The sequence below is a fragment of the Thalassophryne amazonica genome, chromosome 2 (genome assembly GCF_902500255.1).
Source record: "Thalassophryne amazonica chromosome 2, fThaAma1.1, whole genome shotgun sequence".
In the NCBI taxonomy this organism is placed as follows: Eukaryota; Metazoa; Chordata; class Actinopteri; order Batrachoidiformes; family Batrachoididae; genus Thalassophryne; species Thalassophryne amazonica.
In genome coordinates, this window is record NC_047104.1 from 35,817,596 (window position 1) to 35,840,374 (window position 22,779).

The following is a 22,779-nucleotide window of genomic DNA, read 5'->3' on the forward strand; positions in this document are numbered from 1 at the left end:
GTCGCAAATGTACTGAGATTACCCATAATGCACCTGGACACAGCATGTCTACACTAAAACCTTCAAAATTAGTGCATTACTTTAAAACTAAAACATATATCTGATATTTACACTTTATAAAACATCAGACGTGACATTAATTTAAATAACTTGTCCGAAATTAGTTTGGTTAAAATTTTAACTATAAGTTAAAGCTGTATGCCTTTGGATGACTTGGGTGATATTGCCGGCGTATCAGTATGGGGTCAAAAGAAATGAGCTTTTTTCTTTTCTGTGACCAGTTCTCCTTTGCCTGTAGAGGATAGACCAGTTTCTTCTGGAACCAGCTCTCCTTTGTTTGCAGAGGATAGAACTGCACATCTACTACAAAACATTTAACAGGTAGATACTGAACTGATTATAAATGTTTATAACTGTTAAGCTTTGTTTACCATGGCTGCAAAAATATGTTAGGGTGATTCTTAGACTACAGGCACTTATTATGTCCTTTGATCATATTGTATGAAAAACAGAAAAAAGGGGAAATTTCACACTTTTATAGTTATCTTTACAATGAAAGTGTGTTAAGAAATTTGTTCTAGTAGTCTATGATGACTTTTTCACCTTTTTTCAGCATCATTATATGCAAATATTGCCGTTTTGTGCTTGTCCCACACCCAGAGTTTTGATTTTCAATGATAAAAATGAATGGTAAAGAAACGTTTTTTTCTAATGTTTTAAAATATCTCTGAATAGAATATCAGTAAAATAATCAAAACATAATTGGGGTATTCAATGTCATACAACTGTTGTGATTTTTTTTAAACAAAATGTAGTTGTCCCACACTATTGCCGTAATTTCCACCACAACACTGTAATGTCCCTAAACAGTTTGTATGAAAGATTGTTTGGGTAGTTTCTATGGGGATAAACAGTGACATCAGAGCACATGTATATAGCGCCAAATCACAACAAACAGTTGCCCCAAGGCGCTTTATATTGTGAGGCAATGGTGTGGTGGAAATTACATTTACAAGGCCAATAGTGCCCGTAGTTAAAGAATCACCCGTTAGCAGTCTAAAAATTATCAGACCAAAACTTATCAAGATAATTGGTGGATAAGTGGTGGATAATTGGTGGATGATGGTTTTCAAAGTTATCTGAAAAGCTGATCCGATAATGAAAACATTAGCTTCGATAATTAGCGATTAGCGGAACTGTGTCCACCACTGGACCTTGGGTTATATGTTATTGGAAAGTAATGCTAAAAAAGGTGCCAACTGCAGATGAGATAACAGAGAAGATGGTATGAGAAATTTGGAACTGAAATGCAAATGATAAAAATAAAAATATATATGTAGTTGTATGAGGGAGGCTGTGAAGGAGACACAGGAGCTTGAGAATGTGTTACAGTCACTCTGCATCACAGTGATAAAGTCAAAACTATTGGAGACAGGATCAGTATAAAGGGGCAAAACACAGCAGTGAAATATAAACATATTTCTTCAACAGGATCACTTGTGCTCTTAGGACAAGTTCTGACGTGGAGCAGTTCCTGTCCTATGAGCTAGCACCTCAACCTCCATCCTTGTTTCAAGATGGTGCCATGCGGAAACCAAACAGATACTCTCCTCAAATCATTTGCTCCTGTTCAACCCAACAGTCCAACTGACTCCCAATTTGTCATCGATGGGGAGCATCTCTTACACTCAGTAGTCTGGCCAAGACCAGCAACCTATGGATGTGTGTGCCAGTGTTACGTTACCTATGTCCTCAAGCACTATGGTGCTGGCACTACTACTGTGTTTGATGGCTATAGATACGTCTCGACCAAGGCAGCAGAGCAAATAGGGAGAGCAAAGAAGTCAACATCAAGTGATATCCTCTTTGATGAGAACATGCAAACCACAACTACTCAGGCGGTATTCCTGGCAAATAACCACAACAAGCAGCATCTGATACAGATGCTCAGTGGCATGCTGACTCAAGTGGGCATCCTTGTGAAGCAAGCAGAAGTTGATGCAGATGCCTTGATTGTGTCAACTGCTCTGTCCCTGACTGAGTCTGGCAAACCTGTTGTTGTGGTCGACACTGATACTGACCTGCTCGTAATGCTTGTGACTCCAGCAAACACAGACAAGAACATGTATATGTTATGCTGCAAGAACCCCACAACACTCTACAAAGTTCAAGACATTCAAAGAACCACTGGTGACACAAGTAAAGATCTGACGGTGTTGTATGCCATAAGTGGATGCAACATTGTGTCTGCTCAGCATCGCCAACAAAAGCACAAGACATTCAATCTTGTGCACAACAATAATGAGTATGACTTACTTGACAGATTCATCAACAGGGAGAGTACTCATCAGCAACTACAAGAAGCAGGTGAAAGCTTTCTTCTTAAACTTTATGGTGCATCCAGTTGTGAATCACTTGACCAGTTTTATTACATTGCCTACAACAAGGCAATCAGCAGAACATCACTTTCCTCAAACTTTTGGCTGGCTAAACTGCCTCCGACAAGTGCTGCAGCCAAGCAACATTCCTATAGGTCATACCTCACAATTCAAGAATGGATGGGAAGGTCGTGGCAGCCAACAGCATGGGGATGGAGACTGGAGGACATCCTGACTCCAGCTGAGACTGATCAACCCATTGCCCCCAACACTCTGCTCAACATGATCTCCTGTGGCTGCCGAGCAGATGGCTGTGGAGTGTCATGTGGTTGCAGGAAGATGGGAGTTCACTGCTGAGCCCTGTGTTCAAAGTGCACAGGTCAAACATGCAACAACACAGCTCCAATGCCCCTCCAGAAGGATGCTGAAGAAGATTCTGAGAAATCAACTCAGGTTTCTCCGGAGTATGATGATGATGAAAATTAATTGACTGAGAAAAAGCATGTTCCATGTTGTAAATATGTTTCAAAACTTTGACATTTGTAATTGTTTTGATAGAATTATCTTGAAGGGGAACATTCAATACTTTCCTATAAAGCCTGGATCCCACCGAATAATGAAGGATGAATAATGAGCCACGCATGGGCGTGTCAGCCATTATTCGAAGAATGACCCACGTTTTCATCTATCACATATCTGCTATGAAGGTGCCTCTATGTGCCTCTCTGTACCCCGCATGTGCCACATAGCAGCCTCTAGTGAGTCACGACCAACCTGTCGTTAGAGCCCTGAATGGCTCGCATCAGCCACACTAAGCCACGCAGTGCCGTGACAGCACCATGACAACGCCATGTTGGCGCACGTTTAGACATGGGTTTGGTCCAAACCTCCCACCCTCCCACACCTGGTCCCTTTAAAATATGGGTTTTCAATTCAGATTCACAGCAGCATTTAAAGATGTCACATTTTTTTTAAATGCAGTCCAAAAACAGACGCTCTAGTACAGTTCCGCGATTGTGCGCTGTGCGCCAGGCTGCCGTCCACCTGTATTGCACCCAACCAGCTAGAACCGAACCACGGGTTCCCGGAGAGCTGCCTCTGTGCTACTCACTGGCTCCGCGGCTTGCTGGCTTTATTTCTTCTGCAGCTTAAACACACATACCATAATCCCACTATAAACTTTGTGTTCATCCGTTTATTTCTGCAAAATCGCTCTTTTGCACGCGCACTGCTGTTCCATTCCTGGACAGCCGCCTCTGTGCTCAGTCTCACTGGCTTAAAATCCATCCATGGCTTGCTGGCTTTATTTTTTCCTTGACTTTAAACACAGTCATTTTTACACTGTGATCACTTTTAATGTTGTGTTCATCCGTTTATTTCTGCAAAAGCGCTCTTTTGCGCGTGGTGCAAAAAATGTTGCTCAGGCGCCAAGTTTCTGTCTCAACATCTTTGCCATCCCAGACTTGAATCCAGTCATCCATGCTCCTGGCTGGAATAGATTCCGGATCTACTGGGGGAGACTCGTTTATAGCAGCTGCAGTGGCACCCCCCTCCCCACTTTCTTCGATCTGCTCATTCCTGTTTGTGGCAGCTGACGTGAAACCCGCTTTCCCGCTGCCTTCTGCCTGGTTATTTTTCCTCTTCTTCTTCTTTTTCTTGTTCTTGTCGTCAGACCACCTCGGCTGGTGGCTATATGCTATGATATCCCGAGGATTGGGACGATTCTCTGTCTCAAACTCCTCTGTCTCAAACTGGGCTTCCATGGATTCCAGTGTTTTCCGTACAATCACAGTCTTTCATCAATGACATCAGCACCGAGTGGGAACTACCCGGATACTCTACAAAGATGGTGGCCTGGGGTGCTTGGGAGAGTGTGAAGTTCGAATTTCCGATAAAGGTATGTACTTGCGAGACTAGTGTAAAAGTGTGGAATATCAACGCTCTGGTATGTTTCTAGGAAAGTATTGCATTTCTCACTTTAAGTTATATACCTATAAGAATCCATGAATATTCAAATGTTACAGTTGGGTTTCTACAGTATTACTACCATTATAGTACAGGAGTTTTATAATTTCTTTGTTTAAATGCATATGTTTTTTTTAATTGAATCCTTAAAATGTTGAAATTGGATTCCTTGCCACAAAAACAATTTTTTAGACACATTATTTGCATCTCTATGTCATTTAGAGTCTGAAAATTGAGAAAATCTCAAACCGATCAAAAATGTCAAATCTTGGATGCCATCATTAATTGTGCAAAAGCCCCGGGGTAGATTCTTGGGGACTTTTAGTATATTATTTTTGACAGTTTTCTGAACATATCCTGAAATTTTTATCTTGTTGTGAATTTGTTCCATGTTGAACCCTAATGCTCCTGGACTATTAGGAATAAGTGGGATGGCATCTGCTCAGGAGGCTATAGTACAACCAGAATCCTCGACATCCAAGTAATGTAAAAAGGAGGTATTAGCTGATATCAATTGGTAATGGAGTAAACGGCAGTCTTCGTGTCTTAGTTTAGTGACATCCACACCTCAAGAACTGTGTATGGGGTCAAAGTATGAGGTCGAGGTGGTCCCACACCACCATTTGGTGGAAGAAAGTGATGAGGACACTTAACTCTCTGGAGTCTTGGCTATTTTTGGATGTTTTTGACTACTTTTGGTTTTACCTTCATAATTTACCTCAAAAACTGTTTACCTGGCCTTGTTTGGTGTCATTTTTTTCAGCACAACCTCACCTGTGTAACTTTACAGTTTTTCTTTCATTCTGACATACTGCATTAAAACAGTGACCCAATATTTTCATAACTCAGAATGTAAATATAAATTGTAAACTTCAAAAATATATATAAAAATGTAGCATAAACAAAGTTACATACAATAATTCTCATTCAAATCCAGGAAATGGAATGCATTTTTCGTTGACAAATTATATTTGTGCAACTCAGAAAAACAGTTCCTGTTCAATGCACATCAGAAGCTCCAAAAATTTGTGCAGATATTCCACCTCAATATCGATGTGTATTTTCCCCTAATTCCTTGTTTTTGGAGCATTTTTATTGGCACTGGTACAGACTGTCCTGGCTCTGTTAATGGCCAAAAACAATAGAAAAAGTTTTTTTGGACTTGGGGGGCAGTTCTCTACCTGAACTCATGTGTGGTGGAGCCTGCTCTGTGCTCCAGGACTCGGCGCAGGTGCAGAAACGCATGAGTCCTGGAGAAAATGGAACAAGAAGCACGCGGTCTGGTCCACTGTGCAAATCTGTGTGCACAGATCGGTGAATCCACCTGCTCTCGTTCATCCAGACCAAAACAATAAAGTCCATAGTCCCGAGCGCGATTAATCATCAGATTGATTATGCTCTGGTTCTGACTCTGATGACGTGCGTCGCACTTCGATCATCTTCATGCAGTTCAAAAAAAGAGAGCGAGACTTGACGTGCTGTTCCAAGACCCCTGATTATTTTGATGCACTAAATAAATAAAATAACTACACCACACACTAACCACACACTAAAACACTCAAACACATACTAAAACACACTCCAAGCATGCAAATATCACAACTTTCAAAACTGTTTGTGTATGCTTTTCGCTCCACACAAAACCACAATTTTCTTCTCTCAGCAAGCAAATTACGTGGATTGGGGATCATTGTTTATTTGGTAATATATTTTACACCAGCGATAAAGAAAAATTTGTGTATTTTTTTACTTGTTTGCTGTCGCAGACAGAGAGACACAGAAGAAAAGTACATTTCACAAAACGCGCACACACACACCCCCATGTGGGGTCTGTGCGTTGTCATCAAACCTGCATGAAGTTGGGGATTGTGATTAGTTTCTGATTTTTCCACCAATCATAACACCCCTCTCTCCTGGTGCAGTTGAGGGAGTCCTGTTTCATTCCAGCCCTCTTGCTCCTCCAGCTGAAAGGAGGAAATGAGTCATTTTGCTGCTGCTGTCTGCAAAATGCACAGCGAATATGAGAATATTATCCCCCAAAAAGCTTGTGTAAATTATTAATCATAATTCAAGTTATAGTTGGCTTATTAACAAATTTAAAAAGTGGTGTGGAGGTTGAAGTCTTGACATTCAACACGCATTCAAACAGACACTCAGAGTGGAGCCAATTGTGTGCTATGTCTACTTAATTAGGTCACTTGACTTTTGACACGAGGGCGCATCATTCGATTCCAGACGGCTAATAGTGATAGTTCAGAGGAATAGGAACATAAGAAACCCCTTGGATGGTTAGGAAACATCCACCAATGTATGGGGTCCACCGGTGAATGTAAATCATTAAAAAGGACAGGGAAACTGCCTATAAGTATGACACTATAAGGTCTGGAGATGAGGAAAGGATGGATACAAATGCTGCGCTCAGACACAAAGATTCGGTCAAAGGGTTTTACTGGGTTAACAGGCAAAAACCAGTATATGTTAAAGCAGTCTAAAATCAGCAACAGTGTCAAAAACATTAGGGTAAGGCATGGTCCAAACAAGGAACAGGTAGTCGCGAATCGCAAAGAGAGCAAAGAACCAAGCTGGAAGCGAAGGCATGAAGTGCAACGATCTGGCAGGGAAATGAGGGAAACAAGACATTTAAATACAGCGTGTGATGAGCAGCTGATTGAGAACAGGTGTGCAGGAAAGCTCCAGTGTGGGGTGTGGAAACAGGGGAAGAACCACCCACCCACCACCAAAGACCCAAGTGACAGACAAGAGTAAGCAGTGACACCAAACCCAAGCAAAAGGTAACAGACAACCATAGTGAGAAAAAGAGAACAAAAACACAATCAAAACAGTACATAACCAAACCAATAAAATACCCAACAAAACCCACAATCCTGCCAGACACTCGCGTGTACATCAAATGCCCGTATTACAGACACAGAAAGGAGCTAAGAAACAGGCCAGTTACAGCCCCTTCTCCATGGCTGATACATGCTTGATGAAATCCAAATTGCCACCTTTGCATGATGTAGCAGTAGGGTGGATAAATTGTTTTTTTGGAATTGTGCACTGGTTATATCCCGGCTATGGATAACCTGAGGAGCATACTTACTGCATGTACCAGCATGGGAGAACTGGTTGATATTGAGGAAGCATGTCAAACTATGGATATTCCTGATGAACATCCATTGCATACACAGGAGAGAGTGTTATGGCCTGAGCTGTGGAGACGATATCCAGTGAGGAAGAATCTGGCTGAGTTACAGCAGATTGTCCCGAATTCGGGAGAACGAGGTGCAGTGTATTTGACAATGATGAGGAATATTTGGCAGCAGAAAACTGGGGTTGATGCTAGAACAAATGAGCCAGTTTTACAACTGTTTAGAAGTAGTCCGGAAAATTCAACGTCGGATAGGGTGAAAAAGATGCTCTCTATACTGGTTGGACTAAATGAGATGACTGAGGCTATGTGGGCGGCACATATTGTGAAATATATGGACAATGATCTTCAGGAGAAAGAGAAAGAGGCCAGAGAATTGACTGATCTACAAAAGCAATTGATGAAATTGGAATAATGGAGGATGTTTCCTTTGTGGATTACTGAGACATTGGGCACATAGCTGTCCACAACAGGGGATGACAGGACAGGTACCAGTGTATGGATACTCATGGTACCCTCCTCCAGCTACTCATCTCCAAACATTAGGCCGAGGTATTCAGAATAGCTATGGAATACCCCGAATGGGGAATGACTGGCATCAAGCCCCAGGCGCACAGCATATGCCATAGAGGTGCCCAGATCCCCACACAGGTGGCTCCGAAGATTAATTTTTGGAACCAATTGTACAAGTGGAAATTGAGGGTAAAAAAAGGCATTATGGGAAAATGAGCTCCCATCCAGTAGATGGCAGTGTGAATACCAATTACCACACATTCGCTATATGTGGTGAATCACACTTAAACAGAATTTTCAGTTTTCAAATTGCATTTTTTTACAAATGAAAAAAATATTTAAAAATACAGATTTATTTGCAAAAAAAAAAAAAAAACAACAAACACATTACAATAATTTGTGTGTTGGTTTTTACATATAAATAGACCGACCAACCACTGATGACAGGAAGCTCATTTTCCCATAATGCCTTTTGGCATGTGTGCCTGTAAATGCTCAAACCTTCAAAATTAGTGCATTACTTTAAAACTAAAACATAAATCTGATATTTTCAATTTGTAAAAATGACAGAGGTGACGTTTTGATAACCTGTCCAGAATTAGTTTGTTTAAAATTTCAACCATAAGTCAAAACTGCCTTGCTGTGCATGTCTGACAGTTTGGCTGTGAAGATAAATGATCTTTTTTTCTTTCCCTTCCTTTCTCTCTGGTCATCGGGTCTTTTTTTTCTGAGAGAAGGCTGATCTTAGACAGAAGTGCTGGTTTGTGTTGTTGTTTGTGATTGCCTTTGAATTTACTCAGAAGTATCAGTAGCTAATCCTACTCTTGGAGGGGGTCTGGGAGGATTATGTTATGGCTAGGGAAGACCTAACCATAATGCCCCCGACCTGGTGATGAGGCGCCTGAAGCAGACCATCGATGTGACTGTAGATGAGCACCAGTACACGTACAGGCAAAACCGGTCCACAGCTGATGCCATCTCCACTGTGGTGCATCAGGTCCTCTCCCACACAAAGAACAAGGACTCCTATGCACGGCTGCTGTTCCTGGACTTCACTTCTGCGTTCAACACCATCATCTTGCAGAAACTGGTTTCCAAGCTGGCTGAACAAGGAGCTCCCTCAGCACTATGCAACTGGATCCTGGACTTCCTGACTGGGAGGCCACAGAGTGTCAGGATCAACACCACCTCATCCTCCTCCACCATCATCCTGAACAATGGCTCACCCCAGGGTTGTGTGCTCAGTCCACTGCTGTACACATTGATGACCTTCGAGTGCAGAGCCCAGCACAAGAATAATCTTGTTGTTAAGTTTGCAGACGATACAGCAGTGACTGGGCTCATTAGCCAAGGGGATGAGACAGCGTACAGGCAAGAAGTGGAGGACCTGACACGGTGGTGCGGAGACAACAACCTCATCCTCAACACCCAGAAGACCAAGGAGATAGTTCTTAACTTCCGCAGGTCAGCCCCCCCCCCCATCAACGGAGCAGTGGTGGAGATCGTCTCCTTCATTGGGTGTCTTGGAGTCCACCTCTCCAACACTCTCACCTGGCACACCAACACCACAGCTGTGATTAAGAAAGCCCACCAACATCTCTATTTTTTGAGGAAATTGGGAAGGGCCGGACTGAACACAGACCTCCTCAGGGCCTTCTACAGCTCTGCAGTGGAGAGTGTGGTGTCCTGCTGCCTCCCTGTGTGGTATGGTGGGTGCACGGTGGCGGAGAAGAAAGTGCTGCAGGAGGTGGTGAAGTCTACACAGAGGACCATCGGATGCAGCTTACCACTCATTGAGGACATCTACATCTCCAGATGTAGAGACAAAGCTACCTGCATCCTCTGAGACTCCACCCACCCTGCGCACAGTCTATTCATACCCCTTCCCTCTGGAAGGAGGCTGTGCAGCATCTGAGCAAAAATGTCCAGACTGAAAAACAACTTCTACCTGAATGCTGTCAGACTGTTGAACAGTTCAACATCCACCATCAAACTGTGAACATTGCACTACATGCACATTGTCACCTTCTTAATACTCTAACGCTGCTGCTGCTGCTGCCGACCCTGTGCCTTGTACATATATTCTATGGCCACAGGGGTGCGCATATTGCACATTGCAAAAGTTTATATTGCAAAAGTTTATACAATAGGTTAGGTTAAAATAATAATAATAATAATATTTGTCCCAGTTAACTACACCAAGACCTGGAGAAACTGCATTTCGTTCTGCCTGTAAGGGTCGAGTGACAATAAAAGTGAGTCTGAGTCTGAGTATATACAGTAGCAGTCAAATGTTTGGACCGACTTTCCCATTCAAATGAAAGGATTAGTCTGTCCAAATGTTTGACTGGCACTGTTTAAAAAATCTCGGAAAAATGTTTTCAGTTCTTTTCATCCACACATCAACGCACCTTATACATCCACTTGAAGTCTCTTGCATTATACTACAAATGAGAAAACTGATCACATCTCAGCTTAGGTGCCCAGTGTGCCTTCTGGCCAATGGTAGCTTACATTTCCTGCCTTCCTTTGAAAAAAATCCTTCTCTGTTCTACTCCACCAGGCTGTGTCATAGACAAAAGTTGCACTACGCAGTTTCTTCAGGCATAGAAGCCTGTAACTTGTTCAGAGATGTTTGGGTGTCTTGGCAGCTACCCTCACTAATCGTTTTCAGAACTGCACACTTCAGATAGATTTACTTTTTGTACTTCCTGATTATTGCTGCAATGGACCCTTTCAGTGACTTGGAAATGTTCTTTAATCCATACCCTGACTGAGCAGAAGAAAGATCAAAATAAAAACAAGACGTTTTATCAATAATACCTGAATAACTGGTTTGTCCAAATACTTGTGGCTATCAGAGGGCCAAGACACATCCCGTTAACCTGCATGTCTTTGGAAGTGAAAGGAAGCCAGAGCACCCAGAGGAAACCCACACGGATATGGGAACATGCAAACTCCACCTGGAAAGGACCAGGCAAGAAGCAATCCCAAGCCCTTCTTGCTGTGAGGGAACAGTGCTCCACCACTGTGCCACATATCCCACCAAACTAATGCTTTGCTTTATCCCAACTTTGTATTACTTTACTTTATGTCCAATCTCACAACAAGTGAAAATGATGAATAAGGATGGGTATTGATAAGATTTTATCGATATCAGTGCCATTATCGATTCCGCTTATTGATCCGATTCCTTATCGATAGCTCTGAATTTTCTGCATACTAAAAGTAGGCTTTACAGGTTTTCTATGTCAACAACATTTTATTGAGTCTTAAAGTAAATAAATATGAAATTGGTCACTGGAACCTTGATCTCTGGACATAAATAAACTGCATGGTGGATCCTTGATCTCTGGACATAAATAAAAATAAATAAAATCTGTACATGGTCACTGGATCCTTGATCTCTGGACTTAAATAAAATGTACATGGTGGATCCTTGATCTCTGGACATAAATAAACAAAATCTGTAGTTTTTGTCAAAAGCATTTCATTTCAGACATTAATGGCATGAATGTCACACCATACCTCTGAGCTGGGCTCAGCTGGCGGCGCTGCACATCAGCATCAGTGTAATTCATAAAGAACGCAGGACGTTTCATTTTGGGAGGAAAAAAATGTTTTGGCCGATTGTACTCTATTGTTTGTATTACAACGTTTGGAAAGAGGTGTCATTTGATTTAAAACGGCAATTCACTTTGAAGTTATTAATTCGGGCCGGACTCTAACTTGACTCAGCAGAGGGCGGCGCAGCGTTTGGAGTTGTGTGAAATGAATGGAGGACGATTCTCGTTTCTTGCCTGCAACAAGACAAGAGTCCCAGTCAGTAACTTTAATCCACACAAAAGTGACTCATGATTGACATCTTTAAATGGCTTCTAGAGGGCTAAGAAGCGGACTTGCTGCTTCTGAAAAGCAGCAAAGCAGAGAACCAACGAAGCAGCAGGTCCGCTTCTTAGCCCTCTAAAAGCCATTTAAAGATGTCAATCATGAGTCACTGATTGTAGTCTATTGTTTGTATTACAACGTTTGGAAAGAGGTGTCATTTGATTTAAAACGGCAATTCACTTTGAAGTTATTAATTCGGGCCGGACTCTAACTTGACTCGGCAGAGAGCGGCGCGGCATTTGGAGTTGTGCGAATTGAATGGAGGATGATTCTTGTTTCTTGCCTGCAACAAGACAAGAGTCCCAGTTAGTGACTTTAATCCACACAAAAGTGACTCATGATTGTCATCTTTAAATGACTTTTAGAGGGCTAAGAAGCGGACTTGCTGCTTCTGAAAAGTAGCGAAGCAAAGAACGACTGAAACAGCAGGTCGGGCACTGCTTCATTGGTTCAAGCTTCAAAGCAGAGCTGTTACAGAAGTGATTGATTACAGACCCGCTGCAGGGTCTGCAATCACCGTAGAGAAATGATCATTTTCCTGACAAACACCCTCAAAAACAATGGCCGCTCTAACGGACGGATAACGATCGTTAAGCAAAAAGGCTATTGATGTCAGTGGATTGAATAATTTCTTAATGATTCTTGAAAAGAACCGTTTCTCAATACCCATCCCTAATGATGAAAATACTAAATGGGTAATGTGGTGTTACAGTGTGGTTTTATTGTGAAAGGGTCAAAATAGTTAAACAGGAAGCACTAGAGGCTTTTTAAGGGTTTTGCTTGTTAAAGAAAGACAAATAAAAAAAAGAAAGTGTTTGGTTGCTCCACAGCTGTCGCTTGATTGCTCTGCAGGCGTCTCAGTAATCTCAGCCCAGATGTAATACTCTTTAGTTGACAAAGACACGCAGCTGGCAAAATCAGATAGACCACTGTTTGGCCCTGGTGGTACACCACTGACTGTACTGGGCATGTCCAATGAAACATTATGCAAAGGCGAACAAGAAATCCAAGAGAATGTGTATGTTGTTAAAGATTTACACATGGCTTTGCTAAGCAGATCAGCAAGTGTCAGACTTAACCTTGTGTCTAGAGCAGACAGCATGAAAGTTCTGAATGAGACCTACCCAAAGTTATGTCAGGGTTTAGGCTTAATGCAGCAGCCTTACACTATCAAGATAAAACCAAATTCAGTTCCTTTCTCCCTGGCTACACCAAGACGTGTCCCCATTCCTTTGTTAGGAAAAGTGAAAGAGGAGCAAGAGACAATGGAGTGTATGGGAGTCATAAGCAGGGTGGAAGAGCCTACCGAATGGTGTTCTGGAATGGTTCCAGTGCCATCAAAAAATGGCTCAGTGTGCATTTGTGTCAACCTCACCCACCTCAACAAGGTAGTGTGCAGAGAGAAATACATACTGCCTTCTGTTGAGCAAACGCTTGGATCATTTGCTAGAGCTCAAGTTTTCAGCAAGTTGGATGCAAACAGAGGATTTTCGCAAGTACCATTATCACCACAGTCAGCACACTACACAACCTTCATTATCCCTTTTGAACATAACCATTTCAACAGACTTCCCTTTGGCATAGCCTCAGCCCAAACATTTTCAGCTGAGAATGTCTGTAATCCTCAATGGGCTGCCATGTGCCGTGTGTCATATGGATGACATACTCATTTGGGGACAGGACAGAAACCAACATGACACTAGACTTCACACTGCTGCACAAACTGCAAGAGTCAGGTGTCACACTCAGGATGGAGAAATGTGAACTCAGCAAACAGGAAGTTAAGTTCCTTGGTCACATTTTGTCTTCTGAGGGAGTCCATCCAGACCCGGACAAAATAAGAGCAGTCAAGGCAATGAAAGAGCCATCAAATGCAAGTGAAGTCCACAGCCTACTTGGGATGGTCAATCAGTTGGGCAAATTCATCCGTGGTCTGGCAGAAAAAGACAAACCACTCAGAGACCTTCTCTCTAAGAAAAACCAATGGATTTGGAGCTGTGCACAACAAACAGCATTTGATCAACTGAACAACGACCTCACATCAACACCAGTCCTCACTCTGTATGATCCAAACAAAGAGCTGAGACTATCTGCAGATGCATCATCCTATGGTCTAGCTTCAGTCCTCCTCCAAAATTGAAGGGTGAGCAGTGGAGGCCTGTAGCGTATGCATTACGCTCATTGACGAATATAAAGCAGAAGTATGCACAGGTGGAGAAGGAGGCGCTTGCATTGACATGGAGTTGTGAACGATTCAGAGACTTTCTCATCTTTCTCATCAAGAGACTTCTCTTTAGAGACTGACCAAAAGCCACTTGTGAGCCTGCTAGGTCAACAGGCTCTAACCGAACTTCCACCAAGGATCCAATGGTTTCAACTCAGACTTGTGAGGTACAGCTACTCCATCACACACACACCAGGCAAAAATCGCCTCACTGCATACACTCTGTCATGTGCACCTATCTGTCAAGACTCAGATTCAAAGGCCACTGAGGATTTAATGACTGACACAAACATTTATGTGGATGAAATAATAAATGACCTACGAGCAAGCTCCACATATATCACACAAGTTAAAGAGCACCTAAAAACAGACAGTGTTTGTTCAGAAGTCATGTCATTCTGCCGGAGAGGCTAGCCAGTCTATAGCCATCTCACTGGCTCAGTCAAAGCATATTGGCCAAAAAGAGGGACACTAACAGTACATGAGGGACCGTTACTAAAGGGATCCAGACTAGTTGTTCCTACAATCATGCGTAACTCTGTCCTTGAGGGGTTACACGAAGGACAGCAAGGAATGACAAGATGTAGAGAGCGAGTCAGAGAGACAGTGTGGTGGCCTGGCCTGAGTAACCAAATCAATGAGCTTGTAAGGAACTGTACAATATGCATTAAAGAGCGTGCAAATCCTGTGGAGCCCTTAATGCCATGTGAGCTACCAGAGAGACCGTGGCAAAACGTTGGAGCAGATCTATTTACTCTCAGCAGCAGCAACTACTTACTTGTGGTAGACTACTAGTCTCGATGGGAGATCGCCAAACTTACTCCCCCACGATCAGAGGATGTTATAGTACACTTGAAGTCAATCATCTCCAGGCAGTGCATTCCAGAGCTTTTCTACAGTGATAATGGACTTCAGTTCTCAAGCCAACAGTTCGCAAACATTGCAGCAGCATTTGGATTCAGACATGTTACAAGCAGTCCTAAGTTTGCGCAAAGCAATGGTGAGGCAAAACGTCATGTCCAAGCGATAAAAAGACTTAAAGAAAACCAAAGACCCATACCTTGCTCTTTTATGCCGCGTTCACACCGGGTGTGATCAGACGCTACAAATTCGCGGGGGTCGCATGGCGACGGACGCGCCTCCTTCGCCTGGTGTGTCGCTTTGCTTGGGTGGACTTTTGCTGCGAAAATTCGCCCCGGTGCGTCATTAAATAGGAGGAGCTTCCAGTCCGGTCGGCGTCAATAAAATATTTTAATAAAATAGTCGCCACAGACGATTCGCTCGCGTGTGCACGTAAAAAAAAAACAAAAAAGAAAGAAAGAAACTCCACTGCTTGCTGTGAGTCTGCTCCTTGCTCTTCCCCCCCCCAAAAAAAAACTCTGTCATAATTGTCTTTAGAAACCAGTCACCATTTGCTTTATTCTACATCTGTGTAGTTAATAAGTAAAATAATCTCCATGGACAATTCCCTCATGCGCGCACGTAAAATAAAAATAAAAATAAACTCCGCTCCTCCTGCTGTGGTGCTGCTGCTCACTCCAAAAACTCTCTCATAATTGTGAAATAAAGGACAAAAGAGACATAAGTCCTGCTCACAGGCTGCTACCACAGACAGGACATGTTCACATCTTCAGTCAAACTCCAGACATCTCCACATCACTACATATTCAGTACCTGATTGGTCATCGCGGCACAAAGAGATGAAAAGTTCAGATTTTTCAACTTGGAGAGGAGGGCAACACGATGTGACGCGACGCAAAATGCTCAAAATCGCTTCACTCGCGTCGCTTCACTCTTGTCGCTTCACTCTTGTCGCTTCACTCTTGTCGCTTCACTCTCGTCCATCGCGTCGTGCGGTGCAGTTTGGCACCAAAACACGTCATTACATAGGAATTACATGGCAACCTGTGGCTGCAGTCGTTCGTGTTGCGCCCGGTGAGAACGCAGCATAAGCCTACAGGGCACTGTACAGCCCACTGTCCAAAGGATACAGCCCAGCTCAACTACTCAAGGGACGAAGACTTCGCACACCTGTACCCCAGCTTGCCTCTTTGCTCACTCCTAGCCTTCCAGACAGCACCGCAGTTGCATCAAGTGAGAGAGAGAGAGGAAGAGAAAGGACAGTTTTGTGTTCAATAGGAGACATCGTGCAAGAGATTTAAGTAAGCTCACACCAGGACAACCAGTGTGGATTACAGATACCAAGTCTGAAGGCACAGTGATTTCATCTCACTCCACACCCCACTCATATCTAGTGGACAGTCCTTTACCACAGACTACATCTCATGTACAAATACCCTCCTCAAATCCAAACCAGCAGAGGGCACCTTGCCCATATCCAACCACCCTGAGTTTGCAACTCAGGTTCTAGAGACTTCAACACCAGGTCCTGTCACACCTAGGTTTGGCTCAGCTGTGAGGAAGCCCCAAAGACTGGATTTACATAAATAAAATGTGCTAAGAAATGTGGATACACATAAGCTGTTGGTAAATGTAAACCTTATGTATTAAAGGTTCTTCAATAGTTGACATTGTTTCCAAAAAAAGGGGGATGTAGTGTTATTAATTTTCTACAGTGTGGTTTTATTGTGAAAGGGACACAATAGTTAAACAGGAAGCGCAAGAGGCATATTAAGGAAAGAAAAATAATAAAAATAAAGAAACCGTTTGGTCGCTCCATAGCTGTTGCTTGATTGCTCACGTTCGATTACACAACAGGTAACACGTTTGAATCTTACACTGAATATTTGGGAAAACGGATCTGTAAATCGAGAATTCAAACCAGCTGATTCACAGCATCTGTGTTCAGGATGAAGTAATTCATAGTGGAATAGTGAAGCCATCTGATGACCTCAGACATTACAGCTCAAACTCACCGTTATTACAAATTTCGTTCATGATGCACTGGCCGTTGACCAGACTGTAACCTTCTTTGCATTTGGTGCAAGTTGTTCCAGGACCACTGCAGCTTAGACAGTTTTCCTCACACCTACAGACACAATGCCAAAGGAGCGGAAAACAATAACTTTTGGAAAAAAATGGAAAATGGATTAAAATAGCGATTCTGGGTTATAAGATCACCAACATTACATTCAAATGTACAAGTATTTTTGTTAAAATACACACATTTTTAAAAACTGACATCAGATTTTGTTAAAGTATTTTGCAGACATCACTTAACCAAAATGTAGACAACAATGGCATCATGCGATTAAACACCTCATGCTATTTTTAATTTTTTTTTAAACTTATTTTTCAATACATATAAAATAATTAGAGCTGGGCAACGATTAAAAAATTTAATTGCGATTAATCACATGTTTTCCATGATTAATCATGATTACTCATCACTCATCTTCAACCGCTTTTCCGGGTTCGGGTTGCAGGGACAACAGCTCCAGCAGGGGACCCCAGACATCCCTTTCCCATGCCACATTGACCACCTCTGACTGGGGGATCCCGAGGCATTCCCAGGCCAGTGTGGAGATATAATCTCACCACCTAGTCCTGGGTCTTCCCCGGGGTCTCGTTCCAGATGGACGTGTCTGGAACACCTCCCTTTGGAGGCACCCAGGAGGCATCCTTACCAGATGCCCGAACCACCTCAGCTGGCTCCTTTCAACGTGAAGGAGGAGCGACTGTACGCCAAGCTTCCCACAGATGACCGAACTTCTCACCCAATCTCAAAGGGAGACACCAACCACCCTCCTAAGGAAGCTCATTTCGACCACTTGTACCTGTGATCCAGTTCTTTCGGTCATGACCCAACACTCATGATCATAGGTGAGAGGAGGAACGAAGACTGACCAGTAGATTGAGAGCTTCACCTTTTGGGTCAGCTCCCTTTTCGTCACAACAGTACGGCAGAGCGAATGCGCTGATTCTCCGGCCAATCTCACGCTCAATCGTCCCCTCACTCGTGAACAAGACCCTGAGGTACTTGAACTCCTTCACTTGGGGCAAGGCCGTATTCCCGACCTGGAGTAGGCAATCCATCAGTTTCCTGCTGAGAACCATGGCCACAGATTTAGAGATGCTAATCCTCATCCCTGCTGCTTCACACTCAGCTGCAAATCAATCCAGTGAGTGTTGGAGGTCACTGGCCAATATAGCCAACAGGACCACATCATCTGCAAAAAGCAGTGATGAGACCCTGAGCCCACCAAACCGGAAACCCTTCTTCCCCGACTACACCTCGATATCCTGTCCATGAATATCACAAACAGGATTGGTTACAAGGCGCAGCCCTGCCGGAGGCCAACTTCCACCGGAAACGAGTCTGACTTACCGCCGAGCACCCGAACACAGCTCTTGCTTTGCGAGTATAGAGATTGGATGGCCCTGAGAAGTATGGCGTGAGGGGGTCCTCACGCCATACTCCCGCAGCACCTTCCACAGTTCCACAGTATCTCCCGGGGTACCCAATCATACGCCTTTTCCAAGTCTGCAAAACACATGTAGACTGGGTGGGCATGCTCCGAGGCACCCTCCAGGATCCTTGTGAGAGTAAAGACCTGGTCGGTTGTTCTATGACCAGGACGGAACCCGCATTGTTCCTCTTCAATCAGAGGTTCGACTATCGGCCCACTCTGGTTCAATGCCCCCAACCTCCACCGGGATGCAAGATAAGCTCTGCTGGAGGTGTGAGTTGAAGATCTGTCAGACAGTGGGCTCCTCTAAACATTTCCAATTCACCCACACTATCCGTTTGGGCTTACCAGGTCTGTCCAAAGTCCTCCCCCACCCTCTGATCCAACTCACCAGCAGATGGTGATCAGTTGACAGCTCTGCCCCTCTCTTCACCCGAGTGTCCAGAACATACGGCCTCAAATCAGATACGATCAGATACGATCACAAAATCGATCATTGATCTTCGGCGTAGGGTACTCTGGTACCATGTACACTTATGAGCACCCTTATGTTCGAACATGGTGTTCGTTATGGACAGTCCATGATTAGCACAGAAGTCCAACAACAAACGATCATTTGGGTATAGATCAGGGAGGCCGTTCCTCCCAATCACACCTCTCCAGGTGTCTCTGTCATTGCCCACATGTGCATTGAAGTCCCCCAGCAAAACAATGGAGTCCCCCACCGGAGCCCCGTACCGGACTCCATTCAGGGACTCCAAGAAGGCCAAATACTCCAAAATGCTGTTCGGTGCGTATGCACAAACAACAGTCAGGTTCCCCCCATCACACAAAGACGCAGGGAGGCAACCCTCTCGTCTACTGGAGTAAACTCCAATGTAGTTGCGCTCAGCCGGGGACTCGTAAGTATCCCCACACCTGCCTGGCGCCTCACCCCCTGGGCAACTCCAGAGAAGAATAAGGTCCAACCCCTATCAAGGAGAGTGGTTCCTGAGCCGAGGCTGTGCGTGGAGGTGAGGCCCACCAGATCTAACTGGTATCGCTCCACCTCCTGTACAAGCTCTGGCTCCTCCCCCCACAGTGAGGTGATGTTCCACACCCCCAGACATAGCCCCTGCCGCCCGTGTCTGGTCCGTCGGGGCCCTCGACTTTCACTGCCACCCAAAGGACAGTGCACCCGACAACAGTGGTTCCCCCTGCAGGTGGTGAGCCCCCAGGGTGGAGACGGAAGTTCCCTGTTGCTTTTTCGGGCTGTGCCTGACTGGGCTCCATGGCAAGCCCAGCCACCAGGCACTCGCTGATGGGCCCTACATCCAGGCCTAGCTCCAGATTAGGGCCCTGGGCTTCCTCTGGGCTGGGTCACGTTTCCTCTACCTCGTTCTATCATGGTGTCTTGTGAATCATTCTTAGTCTGGCCTGTTGCCTGAGACCAATTTGCCAGGGGAGACCCTACCAGGAGCACAAAGGCTCCAGGCAACACAGCTCTCAGGTTCATAGCAGCACACAAACCTGTCCACCACGATAAGGTGACGGTTCCCGGATAGGTAATCGTGATTAATCACATTGTAATACGCAAAAAGGTTAAATGTTCTGCCATATGAACAAAAGTGTCATAACATTTGTAAGTGTTTGTAGAACAAATGTTATGACACTTTTGTTCATATGGCAGAATATTTAAAGTAAAACTGTGCTATACACTACTTTTGAGTACATTTTTGGTTTTTGCATATTACAATGTGATTATAATCATGATTAATCACATTGTAATACACAAAATCCAGGTTTGAGGCCGAGTGTGAAGCAACTGGGATGAGAATCAGCACATCCAAATCTGAGACTATGTCAGAAAAAGGTGGATTGTCCCTCTGTATCAGGGGAGAGCTGTTGACACCAGTGGAGTTCAAGTATCTCTTGGTCTTGTTCATGAGCGGGGGTACGTTGGAGCATGAAGTTGATTGATGAATTAGAGTGGTATCTGAAGTTTTGTGAATGCTGTGCCAAACCATCATGGCAAAGAAAAGACAATCCAGAAGGTAAGACTCTTGGTTTATCAATCAATTTGCTATCCTCACCTATGGTCTTGAACTTTGAGTAACAACCAAAAGAACAAGGTCACAGATACAAGCAGTGGAAATAAGATTCCTCCGTTGGGTATCTGAGCTTACACTCCGGGACAGGGTGAGAAGCTTGACAATCTGTGAGCGACTTGGAGAAGAGTCGGTGCTTCTTCTCATTAAAAGGAGCTAGGCGAGGTGGTTCAAGGATCTGGTGAGGATGCCCCCAGTCATCTCCCTAGGGAAGTCTTCAAGGCACATTCAACTGTGAAGAGGTCCAGGGGAAGACCCAGGACACACTGGAGGGATTATATTTCACAGCTGGATTGGGAATACCTTGGGATCCCCTAGGAAGAGTTCGAGGACTTGGTTGAAGATGGGAACGTGTGGGATCAGCTGCTTGATCTACTGCCACCATGACATGGACTTAGATAAGTGACAAACAAATGAATGAATGAATGTACAGTTCCTTTACATGTCAAACTTGTCTTCTGCTGAAGAGTGTGATATGCATCAGATGGAGGATACTGTTCAGAGAATGTTCGGTCTTGATAACTGCATAATGTATCCAACTGTTTTCACCGACTTTCACAAAAAAAGGAACCTTAATCTGCACCAGTTAAATTAGATTATTCGTGAATTTTTAAGTTTCCCGATTGCTCAAAATATTTCTGTCAAGCACGATGGTTGGCGGTGGTAGGACACAAATGCGAGACTCAGTCACTAAAGCTTCAGAGTTTAATCTTGAATCAGGCAGGTTTCGGTACACAGAAAGGCAGGCTGTTATGAGCAACAGTGTCAGAAACATTAGGGAGAGACAAAATCCAAAAAGCAGGCAGACTGGTCAGTACACAGGTAGCAACAGAACAGGAACAAAATACTCTGAAGACAAAATAAGGCTTGAAAGAGGCACAGGGTACGACAGTCTCACAAACAGGAAAGGAACAGGGTGTGAATTAAATAGAGGCAATGATAAGGAGGAAATGCAGGACAGGTGTGTGGTGAAGGATCTAGAACAGAGTATGGCAAGCAGGAAGAAGAACAGGTGGGAAATGCCCAACACCAAGCACCAGACGTCCATCCATCCATTTTCTTCCGCTTTATCTGGAGTCGGGTCACGGGGGCAGCAACTCAAGCAAAGCCGTCCAGACCTCCTGATCCACACACACCTCCCCCAGCTCATCCGGGAGAACCCCAAGGCGTTCCCAAGCCAACCGAGAGACGTACTCCCTCCAGCATGTCCTGGGTCTTCCAGGAGGCCTCCTCCAAATGGGACGTGCCCCGAACACCTCTCCAGTGAGGCATCCAGGGGGCATCCAGAAAAAATGCCTGAGCCACCACAGCTGGCTCCTTTCAACATGGAGGCGCAGTGGCTTGACTCCGAGCTCATCCCAAGTGACTGAGCTCCTCACCCTATCTCTAAGAGAGCGCCCAGCCACCCTGCGGAGGAAACTCATCTCGGCCGCTTGTACTCGCAATCTCGTTTTTTCGGTCATGAGCCAAATCTCATGACCATAGGTGAGGGTCGGAATGTAGACCGATCGGTAAATCGAGAGCTTTGCCGCCCTGCTCAGCGCTCTCTTCACCACGACGGTCCGATACAGCGACCAACCGCATCACTGCACTGATCTGTCTGTTGATCTCATGCTCCATCCGTCCCTCGCTCGTGAACAAGACCCCAAGATACTTAAACTCCTCCACTTGAGGCAAGGACACTCCACTGACCTGAAGAGGGCAAGGCACCTTTTTCCGGTAGAGAACCATCGCCTCGGATTTGGAGGTGCTGATTAGATTAGATTAGATGTACTTTATTGATCTCACAGTGGAGAAATTACGTTTACACTCCAGTTACCTCAGACAGCAATTAGTCCACAATTATTACTTGTTTACCGTAATAATGGCACACATCAGAAATAAAGACAACACATACACATTTGACATTGTTTATGTGCACCAAGTTTGAAGAAGTCCGTTATTCGAATTGAGGCAAGTGGGTGAAGGCCACGCAGCAACCCTGAGATGCGCCACCGTCAGCTTGGGGGGGAGTGACGGGGGTTGCAGCTAAAACTGCACCGCCCCTGCCGAAGGGGGAAGGAGTGATGTTTAACAGGCGCCAGAAAGGGGGGTGTTGAAGGGGTGGGGGGAGGGAATGGAGCATGCTTCAGTCCTGTGAAAAGCAGTTTATTGTCTCTGTGAGATGAGATAAGAAACAGCCAATGTTCCTCAGGCCGAAAAA

General features: G+C 44.3%; 1 protein-coding gene across 1 annotated transcript in view; it reads right to left on the minus strand.

Moving 5' to 3' along the window:
• pcsk6 (proprotein convertase subtilisin/kexin type 6) overlaps positions 1-22,779 on the minus strand; it is a 281,648-nt gene that overhangs the window by 19,069 nt on the left and 239,800 nt on the right. Inside the window, 1 exon segment of the mRNA XM_034162733.1 lies at positions 16,996-17,108. Coding sequence (XP_034018624.1) covers positions 16,996-17,108 — 113 coding nt within the window.